This window comes from Lutra lutra, chromosome 12 (assembly GCF_902655055.1).
Source record: "Lutra lutra chromosome 12, mLutLut1.2, whole genome shotgun sequence".
NCBI classification, from domain to species: domain Eukaryota; kingdom Metazoa; phylum Chordata; class Mammalia; order Carnivora; family Mustelidae; genus Lutra; species Lutra lutra.
Window position 1 is genome coordinate 57,042,791 of NC_062289.1, and position 19,817 is coordinate 57,062,607.

Consider the following 19,817-nt stretch of genomic DNA (forward strand, 5'->3'; position numbering starts at 1 on the left):
GGTCTGCTATGGAATTCTTTAATGGTTTCTAGTGCTATAAAAAATGTCCTCCTTAAAGAATATATATATGTATGTTTTCTGCCGTTTTTAGTGAAGGGGGTCAGAGGGGAGCATCTTGACTTCTAGTCCACCATCTTATACTAGTTCTCATGTTTTGTTTGTCATTTTAAGGAAAAGGTTCGTAGGCCTGAGTGACTCAGTCGGTTAAGTGGCCAACTCTTGATCTCGGCTCAGGTCATGTCTCAGGATCGCGAAATCAAGCCCAGATTCAGGCTCCATGCCGGGTGTGTAGCCCGCTTGAGATTTGTTCTCTCCCTCTCCCACTACCCCTCCACCCACTCCAGTGCATGTGTTTTCACTCTCTCTCTCTCAAAAAAGCTTCTCCATTTTATAAAGTAATGCCTACTATCCATAAGAAATATAGAAAATGTGGTCAAGCAAGGTGAGTGAAAGGTTTTCTGTTTTGTTTTATTTTTAGAGAAGGAGAGAGAGAGAAGTGGCAAGGGGGAGCAGAGGGAGAGGGAGAGAGAGAATTATCAGGCTCCATGCCCCTGCAGAGCCTGACACAGGGCTCAGTCTCACAACCCTGATATCATGACCTGAGCTGAAATCAAAAGTCAGATGCTTAACCAACTGAGCCACTCAGGGGCCCCAAGTGACAATTAAAAAAAAAAAAAAAACACTGTATTTTCATATAAGTATTCAATATATTCTATTTTATAAGTTTCCTTCAGTAAATAAAAGAATATTTACGTCTTAAATTTTAGTGAAACCATGGTCCACTACAGCAAAAATCTCTTATTTCTAACTTTATAAATGACGAACATAACCTGGTATTGTTGCTACTGAATTCTAGTCCCTGCAAAAGATAATTATAGGGTGTGTTTCTAAACTAAGATTAGGCAAGTTTGGCCATATGTAATGGAAGGGTTGAAGTTGTTTTGGTTCACGTGGAGGCTTGGTGGTCTGAGTCTGACAGGACATTACAGGATGCCTTAGTGCAAACCCAGGTAGGCTTGATCTTCCACCTCTGCTGCCCATTGTCTTGGCCATCATCCTTATTCCAACAAGATACTTCGCAACTCTAGGCTGTCATCTACAGCACTGTCACAAGTGCATGCGAGATGACCCTCTTCCTTTTGGTCAGGAAAGCCTTAACTGTTCTGGAAGCACTCTTGCTAAATTACACTTACCTCTCATTGATCACACTAGGCACATGATCACTCCCAGCTGCAAAGCAGCCTAGAAATGAAGTTCTTTGGTTTAACTCCCTGGAACGAAACCAAGACATTGTTAAGGAAAAAGGAGTTTGTGGCAGGCAATAGCAGTGTTGGTTACAGGGCCCAGTGTCTGACCAGTGTCTGTGGAAGGGCCTGGCATTTAGGAATTCACAGTGATGTTCCCTGAAGGACTGGATGCAGCTGTCCCTGCCCAGGAAGTCACAACTTCATATAGTGTCACACACATCTAAATAGATACACATAGTGTAATACACACGTTAGAAGTGTTTGCCTGAATAAAAATGGTACTTTTATTTCTTCATTTAGCCAGGTGGTGCTTCTCTCAACAATACCACCCTGTCAGATGGGTCCCAAGATGAAGAAGGGAGTTTTGCAGTTCCTAGGAGTGGCTCTGTGGTAAGTCGTCACCCGCCAAAACAATCGCACAGCATATTTACAAGTTCAAGGCAAGAAGAAGCAATTTCTTCAAAACAGATAAGGAAAACTTGAACTGAGATTGTGAAGAAACCACAGCTGCCGGGAGACCCACCAACATTTTAACAGTTAGGAAGTAGGAGACTCAAAACCGAGGAATGACTAGATCTCAGTTTAAAAGAGGACTCTGTAAATTGATACCACTGTGGTCAGAATGTCAGAACCAGGATGTTCTTTGTGTGTATCAAGCCCGGAGGAATCTGGTACCTTTAGGCCTCTTGACTGAGTTCACACCAGTAATCTGGCCTAATTCTGCCATCTAACTGAGAAGTCCTTTATCCCTGCAGGATAAATTAAAACACCCTCATCCTGATACTGAAGTCACTATTGCCTTAGAGCTCATTGCCTTCACTCACTTGGCCTTGAGTGACAGAACTTTACTTCTTTTGATCAGAAAGCCTCATCATGTCCCTCCCCCTCCTAGAGCCACTGTACATCCCCACTTGGTGTCTCTGTGCAGGTGCTCTGGCAGAGACCCTGTTCAATGAGGTAGTGGTTACTGGATGGCAAGTTGATGGCAGGCAAGAGCACCTCAGTCAGGCAGGTGGAGGGGGCACGTTCACATGAGCCTCTGAGCAGTAGTTTTCTCATCTTTTGACCAGTTGGAGACAAAAGATGGTTGATGTTCACATGCATAGCACACTCTCAGTAGATCCCCATTGTTCAGAGAGAACGCCATGAGCCCCAAGTGAAGGAGTTTTCCTGTTGTGTTTTTAGATTTTTGATTTTGAGGTTGCTTTGTTACACAGATCATATAAGAAGCACAAAAGAATATGAGTGACAATGAGTAACTTATCAGTAGCCCTACAGGTTATGGCACAGATGGCTAGGACTTGCCCCTAGTGTCTGACTGACCAGCTCTGAATCTGGCTGCTATTTTCCTATTTAAGATTGTCCTTTGGAACGCAAATGAGTAAGGATGTCTCTCTTTTAGAGATATTTTCCAGTGCACTCTACTTACGGATGGATGAACACAAAGTAAGTCCCTCACAAACTCTGATAGGTACTGAAATGAGGAGTTACCTATAAGAAACCTCTCACAGTTGTGCTGTGGTTCTGTGACTGGGGGTTCCTGCTCCAAGGCTTTTGCACAGGATCCTGTATATTGTGTCTCAGCTGCTGATACTGTGTGCCCAGGGCACCATCCCTATACATTTGCCTCAACTCTGTCTACATGCTGCCCTGTATGTGCCCATCTCCGAGAACTACGGAATTTGTCTTGTAAATAGTTATAGAATATTTCTACTCCCCTCTTTTCCTGTAACTACTTCCTTAGTACAGAAACAAATCATCTTCCTTTATTACTGAAGTAACCCCCTACGTGATCTCCCTGACTTTAGCATACACCCCTTAAATTTATCCTCCTCACAGTGGCAAGTCGTTGATCTAAACATGCAAGCCTTGTTTCAGTGCCTGCTGCAGTTCCCCCACGTCTTCTAGTTGACGTAAAAACCCCTGACACAGTCTGATGCCTTCTCTCTCTAGCTGACTTTTCTGGCCCAGGCATTTTATATGAGCCAACGAAGGATGGCATGATTCCATGCACACACCAAGTAACACTTGGAGCAGAATGGTTGCATAATTGAGTTGCTGAGGAGGATTTGGGGTTGGCCTTGTTTGCTAGGCTTTTGTTGATCCATTCATTCATTCACCAAGTCTTATTAGGTATGTATTGTCTGCAGATAAGGATTCTTGAAAGTTAGAGAGTGTAAGAGAAAGATTGTAATCTTATGTAGCAGTTATAGATAGTGTCTCCTGGAGTATGTTAGTCATTCAGGTTTTGTTTTTCTGAAAACTGATTGAATCATGATTGTGATATAAATAAAAGTTTCAGCGGTATTGAGACTCAAAAAAAATCTCATTAGTACCAGTCTCCAGTGTGACTTCCTTTGGATTGCTTGTTACTCAGAATATCTTTCCTTAGAAATATTCAACAAATTAGTTAGTTGCTAGAGTTGCCAGCCCACAGATGAGAACTTAACCCTTACTGCATCTGTACTGAAAATCATTCTAGAATGTTGTACCATGAGGAAAATAACATTTTGACTTCCCTGGTTCTTGGTTATAAGGAGCCACTGACACCCCAGTTAGGTTCTGAAGTTACTTCTAGATGGTAGGATTTCTATAATTCAATGATGTGTTAACAAGGGCTTCAAGGGCTCTGGCCATGACTCTTGTGAAGTAAATCTCACCTGGCAGTATAAATTCCCAGGGACATTTTATTGTCATCTTCAAGACTTCAGAGGGTCCCCAGAACTTGCCCTTTGGAGTTTGTGTTGTGGAATGGTTTAAAGTAGGTGACCTAACTTTACTAAAAGGAAACACCAATTCTGTTTTGGGGGGTTTTTTTCCCCCCAATCTTTCATCTTTTCTCTATTCATTTGAAGGGTCAATTTTATGATAATTGTAATCTATATATTTATATGGGGTCTGTCTTAATTACTATGGCTCTGTGCTTTGTTTTTGAAATCTGTTGGGATGTGTTCACTCTCATTGTTCTGGATCAAAATTTTCTTTCTTCTTAGGTATTTTTACTTCCAGATGAACTTAGGATAATGCTAAAACCACCCATTAAATTAGTCTTATTAGGACTTCATTAAGAACTTCATTGAATTTAAAGATTAATGTTGGGAATAGAATTTACATCTTAAAATATTGTCTCTTCCCACTGAGAAATAATAATTGTGTTTTTCCATTTATTTATGTCTTCTGTCCTTCAATAAAAGTTCATAATATTCTTTCTTTCATTTTTTCCATATACATTTTTCATTGATTAATTACTTAGGAACTTAATAGTTTTCATTGACATCTTAAAATGGTAGGTTTTTTTTTCATCTTCTAGCTTGTTTTTGCAGAGTGTAAGGAAAGTAATTTTTTTTATATTTGTACAATTATAGCTTCCTTTCCAAAAATTCTTTTTACTTCAAAGAACTTTTCATTTGATTTTAAATTTGTGCAGATAATCACCTGAAATAGTGAAATTTTTCATTACTCATTCTTTAAAATAATCCTTTTATTTCTTTTTGCTGTCTTATTGAACTAACCATAATCACTTGTTACATTAAATAATAATTATGGGAATCTTTTGATAAGTTCTTGATTTTTTCATTAATTCTTCCAAGTTTCATTATTAAGTAGAATATTAGTTTTAGGTTTCTGAGCCTTGTAATTGTTTTTGTTAGGAATGGAGGTTGAATTATATAAAGCAATTGTTCACCATCTATTAAAATAAATATATTTTTCTTTGTTAAGCAGTTACCTTAGGAAATTCTGTTGATAGGTCTTTCTAATAACGAATTATAAATTTGTTGCTAAATAAACCCTGCTTGTGTTATATTATTCTTTTATTACATTATGGAATATCAGTTTCTACTATTTTAGCATTTTAACAACTGTTCTATTAGTAGGATTCTAATAGTGGTATTTAGCATATATATAATTTGCTTTTTGTTGTTACAGATATACTAATCTTGGTATGAATATGTTAAGAACTTTGAATCCTTTTTCAGTGTTTTAGAGCATATATTAAAATTTGATGTAAATATATAATCTATAAAATCCATTATGTTTAAGCTTGTATTGTAATTATTTTTCATTTTATTTTTTTTTTCAGTGTTCCAAAATTCATTGTTTATGCACCATACCCAGTGCTCCATGCGATACGTGCCCTCCATAATACCCACCACCAGGCTCACCCAACCCTACACTCCCCTCCAAAACCCTCAGTTTGTTTCTCAGGGTCCACAGTCTCTCATTGTTTGTCTCCCCCTCCGATTTCCCCCAACTCACTTCTCCTCTCCATCTCCCCATGTCTTCCATGTTATTCCTTATGCCCCACAAGTAAGTGAAACCATATGATAATTGGCTCTCTCTGCTTGACTTATTTGACTCAGCATAATCTCCTTGTATTGTAATTTGGTAGTGAAACCTCCAAGACCTGGCATCAGTGTAGACATAGTGTTTTGATTATTTTTTCAGTGGATATGGTTTTGGCATTATATTCCTTTCCATCCCAAATGGTGTGAGTTTTGGTAACCTATATTTATTATAGCAAAACGTTCAGTTTATTTAGCATTTTCAGTATATGCTGTTTGTGTATACACACATATATACAAATATACACACACACTTATTTAGATGTATAATTTTAAATTTTCTGTGAGGTAGGTATTTCACCTTTTTTGTTCCTAATATTTATGTGTTTTATCCCAATTAGAACTGTAAATAGTTGCCTGTTATCAGCAGTATTTTCTAGGAAGTCACCTAAAAATAAATGCCTAATTGATTAATTATGAGCCTACTTTTCCTATTGTATTAATATATTTAATCCTTACTAATTTTTCATTCCTTCTTGGTTCTACTTGTATAATTTTTTCTAGTCTTTTGGATTATAAACATATTTACTTTTTTTTTTTGAATTAAAACAACACAGATTTATTAGCTTACAGTTTTGTAGTTTGAAAGTTCCAAGTGGTCCCATTGGGGTAAAGTCCAAGTTTCAGGGGGGCTGAACTTTGCTTCTAGAAGCTCTAGGAAAGAATGCTTCCTTTCCTTTCCCAGTTTCTGGAGCTGTCCATGTTCCTAGGCTCGTGACCTCTTCCTCCATCTTGAAAGTTAGCCACACAGCATCTCTGTACCACTGCTTCTGTTGTCACATCTCTTCTCCCGACTCCCTTCTTCAATCTTCATCTTCCACTTTTAAGGATCCTCTTGACTGTACTGGGCCCTAGCTCAATAACCCCACATCACCTCCCTATCTGAAGGTCAGCTGATTAGCAACCTTAATTCCACCTGCAACTTAATTACCCTCTGCTATATAAGGTAACACACTAGGTTTCTGGGGATTAGAATGTGGACACATTATAGGCATATTATTCTGCCCACCACACCTCTCAACAACACTACAGTACTACAAGCACTACTATTATTATTACCCACTTTCACATATAAGGCATGGAAAACCTATGCAAATTTCCTGAGCTAATAAAGCTAAGATTTAGACCCAGGCAGTTTGGATCTAGAGCTCAAAACCTACATTTTTTTTTTAATTTTTTTTTTATTTTTTCAGCATAACAGTATTCATTATTTTTGCACCACACCCAGTGCTCCATGCAATCTGTGCCCTCTACAATACCCACCACCTGGTGCCCCCAACCTCCCACCCCCCACCCCTTCAAAATTCTCAGATCGTTTTTCAGAGTCCATAGTCTCTCATGGTTCACCTCCCCTTCCAATTTCCCTCAACTCCCTTCTCCTCTCCATCTCCCCTTGTCCTCCATGCTATTTGTTATGCTCCACAAATAAGTGAAACCATATGATAATTGACTCTCTCTGCTTGACTTATTTCACTCAGCATAATCTCTTCCAGTCCCGTCCATGTTGCTACAAAACTTGGGTATTCATCCTTTCTTTCTTTCTTTTTTTTTTTTTTTTTACAGCTTTATAAACATATATTTTTATCCCCAGGGGTACAGGTCTGCGAATCGCCAGGTTTGCACACTTCACAACACTCACCATAGCACATACCCTCCCCAATATCCATAACCCCACCCCCTCTCCCAACCCCCTCCCCCCATCAACCCTCAGTTTGTTTTGTGAGATTAAGAGTCACTTATGGTTTGTCTCCCTCCCAATCCCATCTTGTTTCATTTACTCTTCTCCTACCCCCTCAACCCCCCATGTTGCATCTCCTCTCCCTCATATCAGGGAGATCATATGATAGTTGTCTTTCTCCGATTGACTTATTTCGCTAAGCATGATACCCTCTAGTTCCATCCACGTCGTCGCAAATGGCAAGATTTCATTTCTTTTGATGGCTGCATAGTATTCCATTGTGTCCATCCCATTTACAATTGCACCCAAAACTATAAGATACCTAGGAATAAACCTAACCAAAGAGACTAAGAATCTATACTCAGAAAACTATAAAGTACTCATGAAAGAAATTGAGGAAGACACAAAGAAATGGAAAAATGTTCCATGCTCCTGGATTGGAAGAATAAATATTGTGAAAATGTCTATGCTACCTAAAGCAATCTACACATTTAATGCAATTCCTATCCAAGTACCATCCATTTTTTTCAAAGAAATGGAACAAATCATCCTAAAATTTATATGGAACCAGAAAAGACCTCGAATAGCCAAAGGAATATTGAAAAAGAAAGCCAAAGTTGGTGGCATCACAATTCCGGACTTCAAGCTCTATTACAAAGCTGTCATCATCAAGACAGCATGGTACTGGCACAAAAACAGACACATAGATCAATGGAACAGAATAGAGAGCCCAGAAATGGACCCTCAACTCTATGGTCAACTCATCTTCGACAAAGCAGGAAAGAATGTCCAATGGAACAAAGACAGCCTCTTCAATAAATGGTGTTGGGAAAATTGGACAGCCACATGCAGAAAAATGAAATTGGATCATTTCCTTACACCACACACGAAAATAGACTCAAAATGGATGAAGGATCTCAATGTGAGAAAGGAATCCATCAAAATCCTCGAGGAGAACACAGGCAGCAACCTCTTCGACGTCAGCCGCAGCAACATCTTCCTAGGAACATCACCAAAGGCAAGGGAAGCAAGGGCAAAAATGAACTTTTGGGATTTTATCAAAATCAAAAGCTTTTGTACAGCAAAGGAAACAGTGAACAAAACCAAAAGACAACTGACAGAATGGGAGAAGATATTTGCAAATGACATATCAGATAAAGGGCTAGTGTCCAAAATCTATAAAGAACTTAGCAAACTCAACACCCAAAGAACAAATAATCCAATCAAGAAATGGGCAGAGGACATGAACAGACATTTCTGCAAAGAAGACATCCAGATGGCCAACAGACACATGAAAAAGTGCTCCATATCACTCGGCATCAGGGAAATACAAATCAAAACCACCATGAGATATCACCTCACACCAGTCAGAATGGCTAAAATTAACAAGTCAGGAAATGACAGATGCTGGCGAGGATGCGGAGAAAGGGGAACCCTCCTACACTGTTGGTGGGAATGCAAGCTGGTGCAACCACTCTGGAAAACAGCATGGAGGTTCCTCAAAATGTTGAAAATAGAACTACCCTATGACCCTGCAATTGCACTGCTGGGTATTTACCCTAAAGATACAAACATAGTGATCCGAAGGGGCACATGCACCCGAATGTTTATAGCAGCAATGTCTACAATAGCCAAACTATGGAAAGAACCTAGATGTCCATCAACAGACGAATGGATAAAGAAGATGTGGTATATATACACAATGGAATACTATGCAGCCAACATATTTACTTTTAATCTTACTTATTTGCATTTAAAGTTAAGAGTTAATCTCTGAATAACAGTTTAACTTTCATCGTAGATTTTTGGAATTTAATGTTCTTATTTTCTAACATTTAGCTTTTAATTTCACATGTGATTTAATTTTTAATCCAAGATATTATTAGAATGCCTTTAAATTCACAATTGGATAGATTTTTTAATTGTTACTATGTTTAATTTCAAACTTGATGGCATATTTGTCAGTGAATATCACTTATTTATCTCTGAGGTATTGGGTATTTACCCAAAGGGGGAAAATACTAATTCAGAAAGTTATGTGCACTCCTATGTTTGCAGAATTTTTTTTACAATAGCCAAGATATGGAGACAGCCCAAGTGTGCATTAATAAATGAATGGATAAAGATGTGGTATACATGGATGCAGTGGAATATTACTCAGCCATAAAGAAGAATGAGATATTGTCATTTGCAACAGCATGGGTGGGCCTACAGGGTGTAATGCTAAGTGAAGTAAGTGAGACAGAGAAAGACAAATACCATATGATTTCACTCATATGTGGAATTGTAGAAACAAATCAAATGAACAAAATAAAAAAGACAAAAACCAGTCTCTTGAATACAGAGAATAAAGTAATAAAGTAATGTTGCAAAGTGGTGGCTGGGTGGGAGGATGGGTGAAAGAGATAAAGGGGATGAGGAGTAAACTTATCTCGATAAAGACTGAAAACTCTATAGAAATGTTGAATTGTTATATTGGACACCTGAAACTAATAGAGCACTATGTTAATTATACTTCAATTTAAAAAATAAACATGTCTCTGGAGAATTTGGCAAGATGTAGATTTACCATTTCCAATCTCAGGGACATAAGAGGAAGTAGGGGAAACCTTATTATCTATTAATTCAAGGCAGCTTTTATACATAGAGTTATATAACACACCAACTCAAACCTTGAGGGAAAAAAAGCAGCAGCCAGCCAGTCAGGAAAAGAAACATCTTTTGAGTTAGTGAATTTCTCCTATAAGTAATAAATATGAAAAATGTTAGGTTCGGTGTTTCTTGTGAAGGAAATATTGTACAGTCAAAGTCTAATTTTGAGAGAACTCAAACAGGTAGTGCCAACTTTCTATAGATTGGAATTCAGAATAATCATACCTCATATATTCTACTCTCTAGTACTAGTGCTCCATGATTTGGGCGGCAGACCAAGCTTCACTGGCTGGAAAACCTTGCCTTTCCTCACCAGTTGAAGCCCCAGCCTCTTATGGTTAGGCACATAGGGAAATGGTAGGACCTGTTATGGACAAGCAAAGGAAGTGTGTTTTAAATGGGAATGGTATTAATACTTCAAATATATTCAGATAACTAGTAAAATTTCAAATGATGCTAGTGTTAGTATGTTTAATGGGTGAGTGGATATTTTAACACTATAAATACCAAGCACCTAGCCTTTTCAGTCAACCTATTTAAAAATCCAAAGTCCATTTATTGGCAGATTTCTCCTCCTTTTCATTTTTACCATGTCATTCCCCTACTCTTAACACATGAATGTTCCTTTGTTTTGTTCTGTTTGGTTTTAACCCTTAGGAGTGTCTCGACTTCTCTGTGTGGCTTTCCAAGCCTTCCATTATTTGAGCTGACCATCTTGGCCATTTTATTTCTCATATTTTTCTAATACCTTGCCTCAACTCCTGGCAAACCAGTCTCTCCACAATTCCGTGTAGCAGAAATATTTCAGATATTTCCATACCTGAAATTATACCTTCGTTTTGGACCTGAATGTTTTTGCCAGCCGCCTCTGCATCTATAAGTCCTCTCCATCATGCTTGGAGTTCCAGGTCAGCTTCACCCGCCTCTGGGTGAAACCCTTTCGGGCCGCACCTCTTTCTTCTTCATTGCCCTCCAATAAATACATAGCTGTGTTGTAGAAATTAGCTCTGAACAGTGGGTTAATTGTTTTTCAGTAATGTTCCATAAATGTTACTCTACTCCTCATTATAAATAATAACTCATGAGCAGGGATCATGATTAAATTTCTGCCTCCCCCAAGATAGCCCCCAGAATAATTTACATTACAAAGGGCAGGCACGCCTTCAGTACAGTAGAGCTGGCTAGAGACTTAATAAATCAACTCAGCAGATGGGCATTTCTCCACTTTACAGACTAAGAAACTTACATTTAGTAGGTTTAAGCATCCCAAATCATCAGTTTCAGCCTTTAAATAAATGTCTCTCAGTTTTCAAGAGTGTTGTCTCCCATTGGTGAGTTATTTCAAAATTTGAGAAAGCATTTCTCTTTTAGAAAACTTCAGAAGACCACTGAAAAGTGGTCCATATCATTTTAAGGATATTAGTGTACAGGTAATCTTTATTCCATAGTTTTGTTTTTAGTACTACCAAAAATCTGATGGACAACAAATTGTATGGCTCTAGACCCTTTTTTTTTTTTTTAAAGATTTTATTTATTTATTTGTCAGAGAGAGTGAGCACAGGCAGACAGAGTGGCAGGCAGAGGCATAGGGAGAAGCAGGCTTCCTGTCGAGCAAGGAGCCCGATGTGGGACTCGATCCCAGGACTCTGGGATCATGACCCGAGCCAAAGGCAGCCGCTTAACCAACTGAGCCACCCAGGCGTCCCAGCTCTAGACCTTTTTATGTCTTTTCATTTTTTTTTTTAAGATTTTGTTTATTTATTTGACAAAGAGAGTTGGCTAGAGAGGGAACACAAGCAGGGGGGCGTGGAAGAGGAAGAAACAGGCTTCCTGCCTAGCGGGGAGCCAGATGCAGGGCTCAATCCCAGGACCCTGGGATCATGACCTGAGCTGAAGAAAGACACTTAATGACTGAGCCACCCAGGCACCCCTCTTCTCATTCATCTACCAATTATAGTAATCGGGAATCTATGTTTTAGTAATTGGCCATGTATTGACATGATTTTTACACAATTACAATTGTGTCATCTCTTTTGAAATAAAATAGGAAAAAGAGAACACAAAGCTCAGAATTCAAGACACCCTTGTGTAATTTGTAGCACATGATAAAGAATCTTTCATGAAACAGGTGTTCAGTTATTGCTAAATAAATATGAGAGTAAAAGAAACAACATTAGGCTCTGGGGAAAAGAAATGAACAGACTTTATATTGAATAGTACATAAAAGATTGGTGATTGAATAGCAAATTTCCATCATCACACACATTCATAGATACTAACTACCACATTAAAATTTATATTGGCAGAAATGGTAGAATTTGTGTATAAGTTTGTTTTTTTGTCTTTGGTTTTTGTTTTTTACTAATATCCATCCAGACTTGAGCAGTTGGCTTGCTTCACAGGGCTTTATAAAGATATGCAACTTCTGGGGCACCTGGGTAGCTCAAATTGGTTAGCCATCTGCCTTTGGCCCTGCATCAGGCTTCGTGCTCAGCAGGATGTCTGTTCCTCCCTCTCTCTATGTGCCACCCCCCCAATTCACCTCACCCCCTACCCTCCCTACCATACTCTCTCCATCTCTCGAAAATAAATAAGATCTTTAAAAAAAGAAAAGATACTCAACTTCTGACAATATTGCAGGAGAAGACAAAGCTTTGGCAGGATCTTAGTGAAGAAAGTAGCAAATTAGAAATAACTAGAAAACACACTTACGGTTTCGGTAATTATTATCACTCTCACATTATTACACTCATTTTTTCACGGAGGAATTAATATGTTGAGTATTAATAGTAGCCAATGCTCATATTGTGCTCAGTGTGTATCAGATATTATTTGAAGTGATTATAGAACAAGTCATTTAAAATTCATAATACCTCTTTGAATATGTTCTATTATCATCATCATTTTATAGATTAGGAGATTAAGTGATAGAGAACTCGAGAGACTTATTCAAATTCACTCAGTAAGTGGGAGAGCCTGGATTAGAATCCCAGCAATCTGGCCTCAGGGGCCTTTCCATTAACCATCTAGCCACATCATCACCTGAAATTTAAGATCAATATGCATGACCACCACATCAAGAATAAAAAATACTGTCATTGTCAAACTATGTGACATCAAGCATTGTAATTTTTACATCTTAGGAAGGGTATAAGCAGCAAATTCTCAAGAGCTAAGAAGACCATTATTTTCATCTTGACAAGAGTCCTCTGTTGAGAAAACCATGTTAGCTCTGCAGGTTTGGACTGAACACAGAAACAGGAAATCAGGTGCAGGCTATGTATGGAATGGAGAATTGTTTTGTGTGAGAAGAACTTGTGTAAACTGCAGAGCATAAATGTGATGGGAATGTTGGGGAGCATGTGTTTGTATACTAAAACGTCTTGTGTTCATCTTCCCTTGTTTCACAGTCTGTACTCGAGACTCTTCCAGCTCTACCAGTTCTCTCCAATGGATCTCCAGACCCTGCAGAGGCAGTTCAGAATGCAGGGAGTGGTGAGTGGCACATCCTTTTATATCGAACTGAAGCTGTGTCTTCTTGCTTTTGCTCTGGCACTCAGTACGGTTAGCCGTGACTTTGTCAAGGCAAAATGTGTGGGATTTTTTTTTTTCTATTTTGATTCTGTCACTCCAGCACTCACTCCTTGCCAGCTCCAAACACCCCATTCTGTCACACCAGACAAAATTAATTGAGCCAAATTGGAAGCAGAATCTTTTTCTCTTTCACTACCATCACATCATTTAGAAACTACTCACTTGGGTAATGTCTTTGATTTGAGGTCTCTTTCACAAGGAATCTGGATCTGCTTAATAGTTGCGAGTGGGCCAGGAAGTAGGACACTTCCAAAAATCTCTATTTAGGCTCAAGTGGGTTCAGCACCAGAGCAACTCTCACATAGCAACTCTAACAATACATAAAGGCTAAAGGGTTATCTTTTAACTGCACCTCTTCCACTTGAGTATTGTATTTTTGATCAGTGTTTCTGTTTAAAATTTTAAAATCTATTGATTTGCAAATTTCTCCATTTAACTTTTAATGTGAGATTAATTAGGTCTTTTATTATTTCTTTTCGTTGTTGTTCTTTAGTCACTGTCTATAGAAGAAGGTAAAAGACATGAGTTCTCTTTTTTATAATCAGTTTTTTTTTCACTGCATATGAACAGTTTTTCCAGGCAATGAAAAAAGATGGCAAGCCAAATATTAGTTAGGAATCAAAGTTTAGGACTACTCAGATGATTTCTGGATTCACTTGTTTTTGGCCAAGGAATTTATTGTCTTAATTTCAAACTACCTCGCAGACAATGTGGGACATTTCTTGTTACGCATTTGGCTCTTTTTTAATAAACAGCATGGGAGGTCATGTAACCAAATCAAATTACAAGAATTTGGGTTAATTTACATGAACAAACCTAGCAGTGAAGTTCAAATTGAATTTTAACACATCCTAAGAACCAAACCTCCCATAGTTTGGGAGAAACAACAGGAGAAGTGAATTTAGGCAGGAATTCTAGTGGGCTCTTTGCCCGTTCTCCCTCTGCCTTAAGCTTCTGCTTCCCCAGGAGCAGCAACATTGGGTTTAGATGGACTTAACTGTAATATCATAACATACAGAAGAAATGTCTCATTTGTGGGCTTTCCTCTAGTAATCTTCAGTGCCTTTCATGAGATAGAAGAATCTAAGATTAAAAACATCAGGTGAAATAGAAAGTTTGTTTGGATAATGATTAGAGAAATTCATTCATATGGAAGTCTGAAGACCCCACATTGTTATTTAACCGAACTCCTCTAGGTGAGTCTGATTCTGTTCTTTGGTTGTAAATGTTCTGATGTGCCTGTAGGTTAACTTAGAAATATTTTGTGCTTATTTTACAGTACATGATATTGATTGATTAAATGACATATAAAAATTGTATGTCCTTTTTTTTTTAGATGATGATTATCGGAAAAAAAACATTCCACCAGAAACTGAAGAGCTGTCCTTTGAAGTATCTTATTCAGAAATGGTTACAGAGGCTCCAAAAAGAAGTAAATTCAAGAAATCAGATTTTAAGAAAGAGGACTATGCTTTAACTGTATGTAAAACCTTTCATGATTATTCCAATAACTTCCTATGGTTTTTCCATGGGACAAACTAGGATTTTTTTTTTCTTTTTTGTGTGTGTGTATGTGTGTGTGTGTGTGTGTGTGTGTGTGTGTGTGTCTAGGGAGAGGGCAGGCATCAGTGTTATGCAGTACCCAGCCTGCCTGACCGTATCTGGCAGTACTGTGTTGCAAAAGAATTGTGAGGATGTATGCTTGAATACTGTTTTACAGAGGAAATAGGATTTCCTGGCTTGTGTGATTTCATGAAACTTCTATCCTTACGTATAGGTTAATGCAGATTCTAACTATATACTTAGTTGTGTCTCTAGAAACCACATATCAGAGGGGCTTACTGCAAAAAGTCAGTCACATAACAGGAAGTGAGCACTTGCAGAACAGGCACTAAAAATCCATCAAAAATATTCTCAAGAATTTATAATATTATCATGAAATAGACAAGTGGAGCTATATACTTCATTATCCTGAAAGCCTCAGAGTATGTATCTATGTAACTATATATTGAAATCTATATCTATATCCAGGATGTTATATCCTGAAAGCCCACTACAAGAACTATTTTACATTGATCTGTTGGCTACTCAGTAAATGCGTTTGTGAAGAGTTCATGATGTAGAGTCCTGAATATTCTGTGCTGATCAGAGCTAGAGGCATGATGAGCAGCAGGGCACAGACAGTTTAAGGACTGAAGCAAGGAGTCCTATAAAAACTGGCAGAGTCTTTACCTAGGTAGCCTGGACCATTCCCAGACAACAACCCCATGATGAGGGAGGAGCAAGAGGGCAGGGTAAGAACGGTAAGACTCACTGAGTGTCTTCTACCAGCCTGTGCTGCACTAGGTATCTTCATTGCAATCACCCTGTGACTGCTCCCATTTCACAGCTAAAAAACTGAGGCTCGAAGAAGCTAAGTTATACATCCAAAGCCCCACAGTGAGTAGGAGGCTGAAATAGGATTTAAACCTACATATGTCAAACTCTAAAACTCCTTCCGGTCCTTAAGCAAACCTCTATGTTGGAGGGCACAGGGTTGTTTTGGGGCAGAAGATGGAATCCAGTGGGACTCTGGTTTCAGGGGCATGATCTTCAGGTCCTCGGATGAGGATGCTGGCCCCCAGTTCCTTCAACCGGGCTGTCCCCTCCTGAGATTTGGGTCTGACCTGACCTGGGGTGCAGGTCAGTCTCCTGTGAAAAACTTTGTGTGGGATTTAGCAAGTGGTAATTACGTAATTAATGATTGCAGTTTTTGCCTTAGTTGTTGTTGCTATATATTACTGTTATGTGGGGACTTGGTCTCAGAAAGAAGGGAAAATAACTATGTTTTTTTATAGAACAAGTTATGTCCCAAACCGCATTCTACATTTTGTTTTTTGTTTTTTGTTTTTTTTACTTTTAAAATACTTGAGTTGACTAAATGAACAGATGAATGAATGAGTGGATGGTTAAAAACCTCAAGAAAGTTCTAACCTGAGGGACCCCCCTATAGAGAATATACAAAGCTTTATAACTGAAATAATTGAGGTTTTTCTACTTTAGCAAATTTTTTTCCATACCAGCTTTTTTGAGAGCCATGCAATCTTGTGGATATTAATAAGAACAATTTCTTTCTTAAAAGGTCTTACTTAGGGGTGCCTGGGTGGCTCAGGTGGTTAAGCCTCTGTCTTCGGCTCAGGTCATGATCTCCAGGTCCTCAGATGCAGCACCATGTCAGGCTCCCTGTTCAGCAGGAAGCCTGCTTCTCCCTTCCCTCTGCCTGGGCTCTCCCTGCTTGTTCTCTCTCTCTCTCTCTCTCTGAAATGAATAAATAAAACCTTTAAAAAATAAAAGAGGTCTTACTTATTATAATCTTCACAGTATTTCTGGATTGTTCAAAAGTTTTTTGTTGTTGTTGTTACCATTTTACTGTATTTTGTTTCCTATTGTGGAAATGGGGAATATAGCAATTTCATTGTCTCAAAATGATAGTGAGATTATTTGGTACCTTCTGTATGTTTTTATTTTTTAGAAATATTTAGTCTTTAAATATCTGAATTTGAGGTTTAAGGTACAATAACTACTGTCTCAGCACACTTGTGCATCACATTCAGTGGGGAGATTAGTCTGTCTTTTGGAGGATGCAGAGAGAATACGTCACACCTGATTAAAGGACTGATGGTCCTCTAACCTGAAAGGATACATCAGAAGCTCTTCTGGGAGTACTTAGCTGTTGGGATTGTGTGAACCCTGTCATACGTGCTACTGGTCAGTACATTCCATGTGGTGCCTGGGACATCAGTGGACAACACAGAATGTTTCTTGGAAGAAAGATGTTTTTATGGTTGTGATGACAATTTTATAGTACACTTCAGACCACTGTTTTGATTCTAATTTAGCATAAGAGTGTTCTGCAAATGTTCTAAAAATCATTCACAATCTTTCTATGACACAGCTTGCTTCTCAGAGATTTTCGTACAAGTAGCATGTTTTGCTATATAGATTTAGAATGTCCAGGTGGCATTTGAATGAGGGGATAATAATTTTCCTTTGCCATAAGAAATAAATATCTTCCATATGTATTTTAGAAATTTATTGTCCAGAAAACCAGATTCGGCCTAACCGAAGCAGGAGATCTGTCTGCGGAAGATATGAAGAAAATCCGCCATCTCTCTCTAATTGAACTGACTGCCTTTTTTGATGCCTTTGGAATCCAACTGAAAAGAAACAAAACTGAGAAAGTAAAAGGACGAGGTACTTAAGACAGGTTTCCTCTGATTTTAACACTTTGACACCCTGGAATAAGAATAGTGCTTTGCTGATTCCTTTTCCTTTCTTTCTTGCCCATTATACAATGAAGACAATGGTATTTTTGGCGTTCCACTTACAGTCCTATTGGACAGTGACCGAAAGAAAGACCCTGGAGTGAAGGTTCCCCTGGTGTTAGAAAAAGTAAGTGGGATGTAAATGACTGGGGAAATGGTAGAGCCTCCTGTTTGCAGTTTGGAGTTGTAAACCCACTAATGAATTTTCTTGTATGTTTAAAGATACTAACACCCACTTAGGACTCAGGCCCTTGGTGATTTTTAGATTTCTTCATGCATCCCCAAAGCATCCCACAGCACTTGGAACCAGTTTGCCTTGCTTCAGACTTTTGGAGCCCTTTGCAATGTCTGACCATAAAGCATCAGGTGATGGACACAGATGCTCTGTCACATGGCTTCCCTCTGTCATAATTTTTTCCAGTATTTTCTAAAGGTTACTTGTGTGTATTATATGTCTCTGTATTTGAATATTCTCTGCAGAATACAAGATGACCATTAATCATCAGCTGTACATTTATTGATTAAGTATTTGCTGAGCTTTATCACAGGTTGGGTGTTTTCAAATATGTATGTATAATCAATTAAATGAATTTGCCAAACAAAGCTTAATAAAGCCTAAAATGCACTTTTCTGGTGGTTTTTCAGGTATGACTATGATAGGATATATTTAGGTGGAAGGGAGTTTTGAGAAATGATATTACCTTAACTTTCATCTGCCAGTATCTCTGTGACCATCATTGCTCAATAGCTGATTTGATTTTAAGTCATGATTTTTATAGTCAACAATTTACACTGGATTACTCAAGTATGTATTTACCCAATAGTGACATCCAGTGGCACATTTAAGATCCCAAGCCCTAAACACAAATCTTGTTGCATTTTAAATTGAGTTTTTAAGTAATATAGAAAAATATTGACTGAGGAAACAAACTTACCTTATTCACAGTAACAATGCCATGCCTCTTTACTGTGTACTCTTTAAACTTTGGGGCCAGGGCCTCAGACCAAGGGGCTTCTCAAGTCAGGTGATGGCTGCTGATAGAGGCAGAGGACGACAATGAGAGAGCCAGAGGGTGCTGGCGACGTGCCAGCATGCATGGGGGCATCTGAGGGTGCCTCCCCTGAGCAGATGCCTTCGATAGGCTAACATGGGTAGTCAGCACTGAGCAGCGTGAGGAGGTTGTGTTATCATCTCCCTTCTACTCATGAGGCCACTGAGACAGAGGAGGGTGAGATACCTCACCCTTGAACATACACCCAGCCAAGAGGAAGGGCGAAAGGAAGCACAGACTATGTCCATGGCCAGAGTCCATGGTGACACGAACATTTTCTTTCCTTCTTTGAATTAGAACTAGAATGATGACCTCTCTCCTCTATGTAAAGGACAGAGTCTGAAGACAATGCATAAGAACCTAAGACTGAGGAGATTCAACACATGAATTTATATTATTATGTAACTTAGCAAATGGAAGATGCCCAGTAAATGCTAGTTCAACCAAATCTGGATTTATATCATCTTAGCAACTCAATACATGTTAGCTGTTACTACTCCTCATGTCAAGTATTCCCCATTGAAGACAGCTTAAGGTATTATTCTTCTACTCCTATGGGAGAACCTTTTTTTGTGGACATACTTCCTTGGCCTAAATATGCATTTCTCACCCTACCTGTAAAAAGTACCTTCGTTCAGGCACCACCATTTATTTATTTACTTATTTTTTAGATTTTATTTATTTATTTGACAGACAGAGATCACAAGTTGGCAGAGAGGCAGGCAGAGGGAGCGGGGGGAAGCAGGCTCCCTACTGAGCAGAGAGCCTGATACAAGCCTCGATCCCAGGATCCTGAGATCATGACCTGAGCTGAAGGCAGAGGCTTTAATCCACTGAGGCACCCAGACACCCCAAGGCACTACCATTTCTTAAAAGGAAAAGAGCATAATCTCACAAAACAAACTGAGGGTGGCGCGGGGGGGGCTAGGGAGAGGGTGGTTGGGTTA

General features: G+C 38.7%; 1 protein-coding gene across 8 annotated transcripts in view; it reads left to right on the forward strand.

Annotated features, from left to right (window-relative positions):
• Positions 1–19,817, forward strand: part of ARHGAP28 (Rho GTPase activating protein 28) — a 249,382-nt gene that overhangs the window by 188,288 nt on the left and 41,277 nt on the right. For all 8 annotated transcript variants that reach the window (XM_047697642.1, XM_047697643.1, XM_047697646.1 and 5 more), the window contains 5 exons: positions 1,548–1,637; positions 13,331–13,415; positions 14,851–14,993; positions 17,582–17,747; positions 17,854–17,945. In XM_047697642.1, coding sequence (XP_047553598.1) covers positions 1,548–1,637; positions 13,331–13,415; positions 14,851–14,993; positions 17,582–17,747; positions 17,854–17,945 — 576 coding nt within the window. The remainder of the gene's footprint in view (positions 1–1,547; positions 1,638–13,330; positions 13,416–14,850; positions 14,994–17,581; positions 17,748–17,853; positions 17,946–19,817) is intronic.